This window comes from Phalacrocorax carbo, chromosome 2, assembly GCF_963921805.1.
Source record: "Phalacrocorax carbo chromosome 2, bPhaCar2.1, whole genome shotgun sequence".
In the NCBI taxonomy this organism is placed as follows: domain Eukaryota; kingdom Metazoa; phylum Chordata; class Aves; order Suliformes; family Phalacrocoracidae; genus Phalacrocorax; species Phalacrocorax carbo.
This window is the reverse complement of record NC_087514.1, coordinates 51948433-51961511: the sequence shown is the minus strand read 5'-3', so window position 1 is coordinate 51961511 and position 13079 is coordinate 51948433. Positions and strand designations below refer to the sequence as shown.

General features: G+C 39.3%; 1 protein-coding gene across 5 annotated transcripts in view; it reads right to left on the bottom strand.

The window, feature by feature from the left end:
* TMEM241 (transmembrane protein 241) overlaps window positions 1–13079 on the bottom strand; it is a 58442-nt gene that overhangs the window by 35951 nt on the left and 9412 nt on the right. For 4 of the 5 annotated variants that reach the window (XM_064442871.1, XM_064442874.1, XM_064442873.1 and 1 more), the window contains exons 5-10: window positions 10004–10081; window positions 8590–8615; window positions 7138–7189; window positions 5909–5957; window positions 3849–3894; window positions 2817–2852 (exon numbers count right to left, since the gene is read on the bottom strand). In XM_064442871.1, coding sequence (XP_064298941.1) covers window positions 2817–2852; window positions 3849–3894; window positions 5909–5957; window positions 7138–7189; window positions 8590–8615; window positions 10004–10081 — 287 coding nt within the window. The remainder of the gene's footprint in view (window positions 1–2816; window positions 2853–3848; window positions 3895–5908; window positions 5958–7137; window positions 7190–8589; window positions 8616–10003; window positions 10082–13079) is intronic. The other variant, XM_064442870.1, reaches the window with a different exon arrangement.

Here is a 13079-nt window from a genome sequence, read left to right as displayed (position 1 = left end):
CCCATACAGCTGTTTTCTTTTCCCTGGACAGCTGGCATATCAGCTGTCTGATCTAGGTTAGAAATAAGGAGCTATAAAGGCCTATTGATAATAGTGCTAAGAGGATAAAGTTGCACTGATACCATACTACCAAGTTCCTTCATAAATCATGGATTCATAGAATCATGCTCATGCAGACAAGACCACCAGTACACATTAGACTGTCCTGTTCTGGAGGTGGAACTGGGACCCTGTCATGGCCAAAACAGTCCTCGAGAAGCCCTGAGAAAAGGAAGTAGCATGTACCTTAACGCCTGCTAAATCACAAAATTTAGTGCACCTTCTGACAGAGATAAGCACACGTTTACAGTAATTCTGCAGAACTGCCTGTGAGGAGTTAGCGCTCATTCAGAGAACGTTCAGAGTAAAATGCCCTTGGTTCAGTGGGATTTAAAAATACTTTTGACTGTTTTCTGCAGAAATTAAGCTTGTGCAATAAAGCTGGGTGTACACATACATAGCTCTACATAGCTTTGAAACACGCTGACCAACCTCATCCAGATTTGGGAAGTGGCAGTCATCTCCAAGATAACATGCGCAGAGGTCTCACAGAGAGACAAACCCTCCCAGTGCCTTCTGCAGCAGAAAGATTTCAGCCCCATTAGACACTGGAGGACCTTCATGGCAGTGGCATGCCATGGAGGTCACAAACAAAGACAGAGCTTCCACTAAATTTCACACCCTTTCAAACATGATCTGCTATTATGACAAAATAAAACTCTAAAAGAAATCAGATGTCACTTATCCCATTGCCCATGGTACTGTTTGTTTTCCCTAGACACAATAAAGTCCAAATGCTATGGACTATGAACTTCTCTAACACACAGAAATATATACATACATACATATACAGATACCTAGACAGATAGATAGCCACAGTCCCAAGCCAAACAAATAAGCATCCAGTCTTCTACCTCCTCTAAGCCACCCGCTTTCCAGCATTGCTTTGCACCATCCTCTCGCAAGCTAGAGTGACCTTTAAGCCCCTCAATGGTGAAAATCTTTGCAAGCTTTGATAACACATTTTTGCTTTTAAGCAGATGCTAAAAAAAGCCATCTTCCAATTTGCACAATTCCATTGTTGGTGTTTTGGCTTTTTTTTTTTTTTTAAAAAGAAGAGTTTTAAAATACATACCACTGCACCTCATAGTTCCTTAGTGAGAATTTTCTCCCTTTCAAAGCCTCTAAATCAACAATCATACTTTCCATGTAATATGGAACTCCTGCTCTCTGCTGGACACAACTTCACAGACTTCAGAGGATACCATCCTCTAACACAGCAGGTGACCCAGCCCTGACTTTTCAATCAAAGCTACAAAATTAAGACCTTCAGCCAAAATCTGAATTTAAAGGTTCAGGCCCAGATGTAGTTTTCAACTAAAATGGCAACTGAGAGCCATAGTCAGGCAGGTGCCAAATGAAAAATAAATTGATTTTACTGCTTGTTTCATGATTCTCCCTTCAACACAAATAGCTACAGCTCATGCAAGACTTCATGGGTTATTTCTGCACAGAGCAGCATATTTGCACGTTCCATGACTAAATCTTCAAACCATTTTCAGTAAACCAACTACCTTCTCTGAGTAAAATTGATTTGCTTTGCACTTCACAACAGATGGAAGACAACAACTGACTTAAACAAGAGCCTACTTCAAGCAAACTGATATTCAGATATTGTCAACACATGGTATCCTGGTGAGTAGACACTGGAACCACACAAACACAAAATCAAAGGCCTGCATTACTTAATTATGGAAATAGGAGATTTGATTGAAGTAAGATAGAAAAAGATACATAGTATTATCATCTTGATGATGCTGACAAGAAAAATGGGAATTGAAGTGAAGTAACTGTCCTACACTGGTGCCCATGATGTGTTCCTATCAAGGATCTTTGATGTAGTCAGACAAAAGCACACATCCATCTAATCAAATGGACAAGCACAACTTCACTTTTGTTATGCTTATTCCTAACTTCTGCTCTCTCTTTCAGCCCTTTTGACCATCCTTTCTTAGAACTTCATAGTGTTCCTGTACAACTTTAGCTACCATCCCAAGAAAAGAGGTCAACCTATACAAGATGCGATTATGCATGGAGGAGAATCTAGTAAAGTCTCTATATGCCTTACTTCAAATAAAGCCTCACAAAAATCTAGTGGAAGCCATGCACACTAAATGTTCTGGCTTATATGGTTCTTTGAGGAAAGGACTGACTTTATTTTTAAACAAAAAAAAACCTGCAGGGGAGTCTGGTCAGTGACTCAGGCTGTTTCACTAACTACAAAATAACAAGCCACTTTTATATCTCAAAATCAGAAAAAACAACTGAAAGTCTGAATTACTCAACACCACTAACAGCACTCTGAACAATCAGTTACTACTCATGTTCTTTGCACATCGTACTTTTGTAACCACTACCTCCCCTTCTGGCAATTTTGTACAAGTTTTATTTTCTGAAGTGGGGTATTGCCAAGGAGTTACTCTGTAAATATTATTTCTGGAAATGATAGATCACTTGTGCACACGGTGATTAAAAAATTCATAATTAACACCTCGTTACCTCCCCAGGTGCATATTGGCATGTCCACCCACAACCAGAGCCAAAAAAATTCAGCTGCTAAGTCACTCAGCTTAGCACTGTTCTTTCAGTGAATGTCCTGCTAAATAAATACACTTAAGTAGTGGTAGCTATGAGTTTGCTAAACAAGCCACGGTTGAAAATGAAAACATATACCACATAAAACTAGCTATGGTGTATCAAAGGCTTATTCATTTTACCTGAATACATAGTTGATGTACTGTTGGTCCAGATCACTGGGAGAGGAGGGGAAGGAAAAAAAGTGTTCTTTTAGTAATGCAGTTCATTCGGTATAAGAGATCAGTATATTAATTAGTATTATCACACTGTAAAAGTACATAATATTAATATTATATATGATATGAAACAATGTTATAATTAGACAATGCTAACATTATGATTATATACATTATAATAATATATTAATATAATGGTATTATCAATATATTAATCAGTGTATTAATTTACACATCATTTGCACATTATTTCTCTTGCTACTATGTCAGTGGGAGTCTCACTTAAAGTGAAGATAAAGTGAGAGTGACTAAAATTTAGAGCCTTTAAACAAAGATGGAAGATGGTTTTGAATTAAATGAGCTTATCCATACCTATACGCACACGTATTATGTACATATACATAATATGCAGTGGCAGCATACCCATCCCCATCCATAGAGACAACCGCAGATTATAGACACTGTGAACATGTAATGCCACCTGCTTTCACAACAACTATTGTCTGGCTGAAGTTCTAACATGCACATGGGATTAGTGCTAGGTTTCAAGGATTTTAAGGCACTCAGCCATTCCAGTCCTGTGGCAAGTCACCAGCTGCTAAACGCTTTCAAGACTGTGTCGCAAAGGGAGATATGGACAGATTCAAACCTTGCAGCTTTCAAGGCTAACACAAACTAACATTTCCTCTTGATGACTGTGCCAATAACTAGGGGTTCTTTTTCCAGGACTGAGTCATCATTCTTTGATAATACACTGTTTAAAACTAATACAGTGTTCAAGTTAGCAGCATAACTACCAATAACCACATGCTACTGTTATCAACAATAAGTAAGACTCCTCTTGCAAGAGAAGTTGTTAATGATTAACCAAGAGTGGACCAGCTCATGCTGTTAAGGCAGAGATCCCTACAGTTTACCTGACTACTACACAGATGCGTCTCTAACACTCATTGATAGCAATCTCTTTCTTTTTAAAAGAATATGAAAACACATTACCTTAAAGAGCTAGGTTTCCATAACTTGCGAAATACTTTGTAAGCCCCTGTAATAGAAATGACACATGTAATTGTCATAACATGCAATCATTCTGACAAACAAGGGCTTGTTTGGCCATAGTACCAGCACACGTGGAACCCCTCTGAATTAGTTTGGCAACACAGCACAAAGGATGCCTAAACCATGAGTAAAATGAACCTATCGCTTCAAATTAATAGTTTTCAAAGTGTCATTGTCTCAGAGTACTGTTATGCTATGTGTCTCTGCTAGCTCTTAAGAAGAGATAACTCCTAGCTCATGGCAACTACAAAGGCCTGTGTGTGTGTACATGTGTGTGTAAATACATACAAAAAACTGTCGGAGAATGGGTCCTTCAGCCCACCCCATTTTTTGTGTACCTTCTATGATGTGTTCATCTATGTAGACCCCTACAGCTGTTGGCTCTCAGCCATCCTTCCTGTTTAAGAGTTCTCACAGCTCTAGGATCTCCAGTTTCTTTACATTCTTGACATCTCCACCTCTTCATTAGCTCCCATTTCTATTCTGGGAAAGGCTTCAAGCACTCAAGGAAGGAACAATGCAGCTTCAGGTTCTATTTTTTCCAGACCTTTTCTTTAAGGCTTTGCGGGGTTTTTTTGGTTTGCAAAGAAAACTAGAACATGAAAAGCAAATCCAGCAGAACGCAATGTAATAGATGTCCTCAATTCTGCCCCCATTAGCCAAGCTGAAGGGTAGGACACACATCCTTTCTCTAATGTTCTGTCTCAATTAACTGTGTGATAAGATAGTACATCGGTTTGCCCCTTCTTGTAGCTTCTTTATTCTGTGTTAGTTGATAGGAAATCTGATTACACAAAAAAACCCCAACAGTCATATCGACAACTTTCAAAAACAAGAGAAATGGAAAGAAGCTATATTTTGAGCATAAACATTATGTTGGCACTTCCTACACATTTCAAGCACACAAAAGAGGTCTCCTGAAGACACTCAAAGCAGCTTTCCACCTCCGTGGCCTACGAGTACTTTACAAATGAGACCTCTTGGCTTTGAGAAAGCAGTAAAATCACTCCCTACAGCAAAAAAGTATTTGAAGTGAAAAATCCTTAGCTTTTTGTTTTATCTAAATGAGCAGATGTTTACCATATAACATTTCCTAAAGGAAAAAAAAAGGTAATTATTTCTTATTTGTATGTTAACAACATTTTCCAGTGGCATCGCTAGACCTCCCTAGACACAAATACATATAAACACATAACCTCTGCCCTGAATATTTTACAGTATGAATAGACAAAATAAAGAAGGAATCATCCCTAATTTGCAGACAAGACTTAACGTATGAATGAATCACTCGCTAAGTCTCTAGGACAGCTAAGTACCAAATACAAGTCCCTTATTATCCAGCCTAATGCTCCAAAAGACACAAATCTCCTATGCAAAAATTACTACTCCAGTTTTCTTCAGATTTGCTAGATCTGACTGTTTCTAGCTTTTCAGGGAAGAATTGTGATTTATCCAAATCAATGTTTAGTCTGAAAAAGACAAAAGAAAACCTGACAGATTATACAACTCATTGTTACCATTTTTTAAAAATGCATATGACTGCATAAAACCCCCCAACATTTCAACATCCTTCCTCTGGGAGCATATTCCATGATATTTTAGAATATTTTTGTCATTTTTTAAATAAAATCAGTGTGTGCAATAAAGCTCCAGCTACAAGTTATTGCTTGGTTTTCTTCATGTTTCTTCTCCCCTCAGAAAGAAATGTCTTTTAGTAGGCAACCATCAAAAACTCCCAGAAAAGCTTAGTGCTGATTAAAATTATATGCACATTTTCTCATGCACTGTTAGCTGACTGCAATATCTAGTTTATTCTGTTGTTGTTTTCAACATAAATCTATAAAAGGAATGCACTTTCTTATCTTTACTGAGGGGCTTCTTTCTTTCCAAGTGTTTCTTATATCAAGAACCTTAAATATCAGTAACTTCATAATAAAGCTGATTTGCTTCTCCAACATATTTACTCTTCCTAATTCTTTTTCCAAAAGAAAATGACTTACCAACACAGATCAAGTGAATTAGAGCCCATAAATAACCGTTTGGATCAAACTGCAATAAAGAACATCTACATAAATAAATGCACATTCATGTAAACGGACATATCACTATTTCTCTGCAGTTAGCTTCACGAAGCACGTACAGCCAGTGGGAGCTATGCTACAAAGAACGAGAAGATGACTAAAGAAGACTAGGAAGGCTAAAGTTTTTTTCTGTCCCGCTTAGAGAGCTGCCATGTGCCAGCTACCCAGGCTCTCAGCTACTCTTGGCAAGGATAGCTCTATTTCTTTCAGATATGTACACCATTTTAAACCATCTGAGAATATGGACCCCAGTCTGTTTAGTCTTGTATTGGCAGTCAGGGCAGGGCAAGAAGAAGAGAGAAACATCACTAAGGTTTTTGTCTGGTCTCCTTTCCCCTCTTGGCCCCTGCTGCAGCTAAGCAGTCTCTCTCCCAAGACTCTCACTAACCACAGAGTACCCAAAAGAATGCTTTAAACAGACGTCTGCCTCTGAGCAGGCAGATGTTCAGGCTCTCTTCACCATCAGTGGGGGAAAATAAATATTTTTGAGAGGAATTCACCTGGCATATTTTAGATGTCTTCTTTCAGGGGAGATGAATTATACACCAGAAGTTCCTGCTCTGCACCATGGACTATGAAGAAAGCTAGCACAGGTGCAACACTTCTGATGGCTTACATTTGATCAGATGCATCCAGACAAGTTCCCAGATTCATCCCACCTGACTTCAGATATTAACTGAAGTATCTAAAACAAGGAAACAGCCTTCCTAAGTCTCCAGAAGAGAAAAAGCACCTCCAAGGAATATATCTTTGCTAGACCGAGCTACTCTCTGAAAGTACTTCCTTTCTTTCTCCATTAGTTACAGGAAGTGTGTAGAGTGATTACAAAGCTAATTTAGGAACATCCTGCAGGTACAAGCAATTAATTCAAACCTAAGTGATTTGCTCTAAGTCCTCTATGAAGTTAAACTATGGTTTCCCCAGCCACCACCTTCACCACAGCTGCGTGGTGAACTGCTCAGGGGTTTTACCATGATGCAAACACATTAAACCCAGCAAGACTACAACACAGCACTAGGCAACATTTACAATTCGTTTGCAGGAATCCCACCCTAGCTTACAAGTAAAAGCTGCATCCTGCATATGCTAACAAGATGTCAAACATCAAGGTCTAACCAGAGCTGCTTTACAAAGCAGAGCTTACCTACCTGTGTGTCACATAAAGGAAGGCACACTGCTGCTACCAAGAGGAACAGCACACTGTGGAGAAGAGAAAAAAACCAAACAGGACCAAAAGCTCGTAACCTGGATTTGTACTCTCAGCGAACTATAGCCAATTCCACTCAATTTTACACTGACACTTCATTTGTTTATTTTGTATTTAAAAAGTAATTTCTGCCACCAAAAATAAATTTTACATCATGCGTTCTTCATAACTCACACACAACAAAGTCGTATGGGAACAGTAGCACAAAACATCTCAGCAGTGATGAAAATAAGTTTTTTGTGGGGAATACTATTCTTTACTTGCCATCTGGCTTCTCTAGACTGCTTCAGAAAGCCAGAATCAACCAATTTCTGGCTGTGAATGGCTATCAAAAAGTTCTTTCATTAAGGTGAATTGCCTGTTACAACAATTCCAGCAGAGGTGACTCCATTAAAAGTTATGTGTAATTCCAGAACACAGAGCGAAGTAGGAGTGAGAGTATTACGCTAGAAATGGCATAAGGACTGCACGAATCCTCCCCTAGTCCCCTGGCATGGACTAAATAAATTCTTAACCTGTGGCTGAGTCAGGATTTCTACAGGCCACACTGATGTGGAATTTCTGTGGACTGTCACTATAAATAACAACAAACATTTGTTTTTGGAGCTTATTTTCCTGCTCCCTAGGGGCACAGAAGACAGAATAAAGATGATAAAAGACCTGGTATTCTTGACAATAATCCAGTGGTGAAAACAAGGCCACAGTAAGTCAGATAATGGAAACAACAGGAAGAAATTAGGAAGATGGTGCCTCTATGTACACTAAATAATAACCCAACATTATCTATTCTAAGCACAGCTAAAAGATTATAGAATGTAGAGGACAGCAAATACGTGTTCTTCAAGGGCATGGGGGGAAAGAATGAAACTTTTAATACATGACTGGCCGACTTCTGTTTGACCCTTTCTATCTCCTTTTTGAAGCCTAAACAAGTAGGGCCAACAAGGGTTGGTAGGTTGTAGAGCTTAATATGAATTTTTCTAGCAGAACTGGATATCACTGACCTTTTCTTTCTTAGGAAAAGCATTTTTAGCTATTTTCTATCACATTAATTATCTTTCTCTTACTGTTTAGGATATCCACTGGAACTTCAAACCTGATTTATTTCTCCTTTCCAAAAGCATACTTAAAAGCACTGCTTTGTTATTCAGGAAGACTGGCCTTCTGGCTTTTTTTATTTTTGTAAGGAGAAAAAAATGTATCTATTTAAGCAATTGTTAAAAAAATACATTTTAAAAATATTTAATTACTCCTATGTTGCAATTTAGGCTCACTGCCCACGGGAATGTGCCTTACATTCTTCATTGTTTTGGTGTGCCATTATCTGAAGCAAATACAGAAGCTGGAGCCAAAACAAGTCTGAATCTGAATCTGAGCAGTTTTAAAAGCTTACCTACAGACTTTCAGATGAGAGGTCTGCTGTAAAAAAGAAAGTATGATTAAAAAAATTAAAATTTAAAATTAAAAATTGTGAAATAGTGCCTTCTCCTTTCAAAAACAGGAAAGTGATGACAGCTGATCTTACTGAATCAAACACATTAAAAATCCAGTGAGCAACATTCAACATTACGTTTGAGCACTGCTTAGCAAATTTAATTTGAAAAAAAGAACCAGGACTACAGAGGAGCCTACTTCAACTTGATTTATATTTTCAGATTACTTAACAGCAGGTAAACCTAAAACCAGACATGAACTTTATACCTGGTCCTCAAACTTAACTTGAACTGTGCCAAAACTATGTACTGTATGTACTCAAATATTGAGTATTCTTAATTAATTAGGTACTAACCCAGCCAAATCAGTGTTGGTCTAAACTCATGAGTTTCCCAATCCTTTGTTCCAAAATTATTCTCCAGAAGCTTCCAAGCAAGACCTGTGTTTGCATTATCCCTGTCTGTAGTGCTTTTGTTTTGCAAGACGGGAGACATAAACGTGTGAGCTACAAGGAAAATATGAAATACTTCGACAGGGACGCTAATCAGAGGAAAATGCCACAGGGACATGGTACACACTGGTATGCCCTTTAGGCATAACCTTAGTGACCTCTTCAGTATGTTAGGAGTAGTAAACATGGGCCATTTATGCGTCTTCTATACACACAACAGAAGTAATGAATGGAAGATCCCTTCCACAGTGAGCCAGGGGCCACTGTAGAAATGACTTTGTGATGAACGATTTACCAGTGTTACCTCACACAGCAGCTCTCTGGGACATTACAAAAGCATTTTGTAGCCTAAGAAGAAGTATTCCCAATGCAGTTTGTGAGAAACAAACCCAGCTCTTACTAAAGGGAGCAGGGATTACTCTCCTGACTTAATAGGTCTTGGGACAGATTCTCGAGCATTCAAAACAAATCCAAAAATGCACTGTTCTTCCTGCATTTCATGTGGAGATGTAATATACCTGCAATCATATAACACATCAAATACTACATATATGATACTGGACTGGAGGACCCAGTCCTCCTCCATCTCAGCTCAATGAGGTTCTTATGTGGGGCATGAGAGAGGGGCAATATTAATTTTCAAAAGGAAAAAATAAGCAGGACCAAGCCAGTCTTAAAAACATGGATCAAACTGTCGATACACATTTGCAGTGTTTCATCAACTAAAGGGGAAAAGAAAATATCAATATAGGTACTTGTCAACAGCAAAGCTCTCTCTGGATCTCATTAATGACTAGCTATCACAGCAAGACTAGAAAAGCACATGGCACTAATGCCCGTATTAAAAGAAATTAGGTGTCTTGTTATAGGGCAATTATATCATAGGAGGTACCTTGAATGTATCAATTAATAGATCAATTACCTCTTTCTGCACAAACTTCTGGAACCCACAGGTTATAACTTCTGCCGCGTTGTGCACAGTGAGGAACACTGGGATTGGCTGCCATTAAGAGAGAACAAAAACGCCCAAATCAAACCAGAACAGTCACACACATAGGAAGGGGCACTCTTCTTAGGGACAGCTGTCCCACATGTTTGTGGGTTTGGGTTTTGTTTTGTTTTTTAAGCTGTAAACCCACACCACATCTCCTAAAAGCGACTTAGACCCATTTCACTCACTATTACACAGCACAGGCATCTTTAAATGCAGACCCTGTTTGCCTCTTCTCCCACTTTCGAGTGCTCAGTTGGTTTGTCTGCACACAGCTACCTCGGTGAGATTTGCTCCAGGTTTCTGCCTCTAGTTTTGTCTCTCTGTTCAGATATCTGGAGCCTCTACCGTAGAGAGTTCTCATTAGTTTTCCCATCTCTGTCTCATGCTACTAAGAATACAGAGTGACTCCTAGCAACAGAATTATGGGCAAGATGATTTTAGGTGATTGCTTTCAGTTGCTGCTAGGAAGAACTGCCCAAAATTAGGGTTCATACACAAGTGATGTTGAAATTATACCCACTGTGGTGTCTGGACACCATCCCAAAATGAAATCATTAAGAAGCAAAACCCAATGATAACAATAATGAATCAAACACCCATTGCCCCAGGCAAACCCAACCAGAATTAGTGGTTCATAATACTTCCTCCAAATCAGATCCACGGCCTCTCAGGCAGTTGAAACAGAAGCAATTCTCTGCTCCAATTAAGATAATCTAGAGACTAAGGCAGTTTTAGGAAGCAGTATTTCCCCACCTGTGTATAGTATTTAAATCACGCGAGTAGAGAATGAGTTAATCTCTCAGTGATGTTCATGGCTTTTAAGTATCAGGTGATATAAGCAGCAAATATCTCTTAAATTTGACTTTGTATTCAGAAATCTGTAGTTTCTGGATTTTTCTTTTCACTCCCATAAAGCTGGATACGCATCACTAATTAAATGTTTTAAGTCATAATGACAGCTTGGGTGGATCCATAAACACAACAGTTACACCAAGATAACTTTTAACACCTCTAAATTAGCAAGGAATGCAAATCACACAAACACAACTGGCATGAAGTTGCTAGCCCCAGCTTTACTGATTCTGAAAACCAATTCTCAACTCTGTTGCTGGACAACTGAGAACACACAACCAAACGTATCTATCAAAAGCATCCTGAGCCTGACACAATAATAGGAAATACAAGAAATAACCATACACAGGGAAAGTTGACAGCAGAATTTACATTCTTCCTTTTGCGTAGCCAATTTATTGGGTTTTTCTTTTCTCCCCCGTCTTTGGCTCTTCCAAATGTGTTTTAGGGCCAACAATGGCTCCAGTTTGCCTAGCCCAGTTAACCTTCTCCATATGTCTATTGTCTTTGATGTGAGCATTTCTTAAATCTGTGAGTGGGCTTAATGCTTACGAAAATAAAGGTTTACTGGTTGGGCAGACAGGGTGAGTAGACTCTGTACAAACCTCCCCTTGCAGCTCTGCATACTTTTGTCAATGCATCACAGTCCAGAGCTAAGCAGCCCTGAACTCCGTGGCAGGGGGGACTGCCAGCACCTCTAGGGAGAGGCACAGAGATTAAGACTGTAACTCTGCCAGTACACAGGAGTGTTTTAAAGTGGGTCTCCCGGGCTTTGATCAAAAAAGTGCATGTAATTTCTGCTTTAGGAATAAACCCAGTTAATTAAAATACACTGCTGAGGTGAGTCAATTCAGGTACAAGTTTGGGAGAGCCCATTTTCCTCCTCGCTGTGTTGTAAAACTGTTATATGTAAGCTTATTGTAGGTAAAGCTTCTGTGTAGGATTGAATCTAGACCCTTTACAAGGCATGACATAGTAACTCTGGCCTAAGGCTACTCGTCCTTTTGTCTTTCCTTCTAAAGTGGCCACAGAATTAGACACCTAAATCCTCATTCATGTACAATAAAAAGCCATTTAAAAATGGGAGATGCTCCTTAAAGAAAGTTTTGGGATACAAATCAAAACCATTCACAGCCCCCTGCCACTCCAGTGCATCTCACTCTTGAATGATGAGAGCAGGGACAGGAGGGAAACAAGGTAATTTAGGGGATGACTAGGAAGTAAGAAGAAATAGCAGAGAGGATAATGTGATTCATACCTCCTCCACCTCCCAGGTGAACAGACAGAAAAGATGCTGCTGCCAAGTCTTTATTGCTGTTCCCAGACAGTGCTCTCCTTAGGAATCTTTGCTCAGTTTACACCAGGGAAGCCCAACGGAACTTCCTTTGACAAGGAACCAAGAGGAAGTAAATGCAATCACCCCAAGACAGAGCTAATCTGGAGGCATGGGGCTTCTGAGCACATGCCTGTGCTTTCCAAAGGTCACTTGGGTCCGAGATGAGGCCCCAGCCTTGTTTGTGAGGACAAAGATCTCCTGTCCTTTTCTGCCCTACCTCTCCACTGGGATGTTCAAGGGATCACTACAAGCAGAATCTTGTCAAAAATGTCCTTTTGATCCTTCTTGGGGTTTAGGAGCTGGCAGCAGCGACCTCGCTCTGAATTAGATGAAGATGTGCTGCTGGAATGCAGAAGGGAACTAGTGCAGAATCTGGCCTTGCAGACTGCATAACAGCAGTAAAACATTACTGTTTTTAAAAAATTCATGTCACCATTTTTTTTTTTTTAAAAGAAAGACTGTATCATTTAAGTAAAAAGCACTCAACTTTAATGAAAGCAGATTTGATATCCTCTAAACATTTGGTAGGTTATTGTGATTCAAATTGATTGTAAAACAGATTAATCTAACCCTCCCCATAATCTCTTTCCAACTTTCAATTTATTTTTTCAAATCCTGTAAAGCATCAAAGCCTCTCACTGAAATGGTTTTCATCCTTTTCCTGGAGGGATTTCCCACAGATCCCACAGCCCCATTCCCCCTTTTTGCAAAGTTACAGCTAGTAACTTTTTCAGCTTCTCCCCTTCTTGCACAATTCAGACCACTGAGTGCTTTGGACTGTCAAGGAAGTGCTTTTTGATACTGCTTTACTCTTCG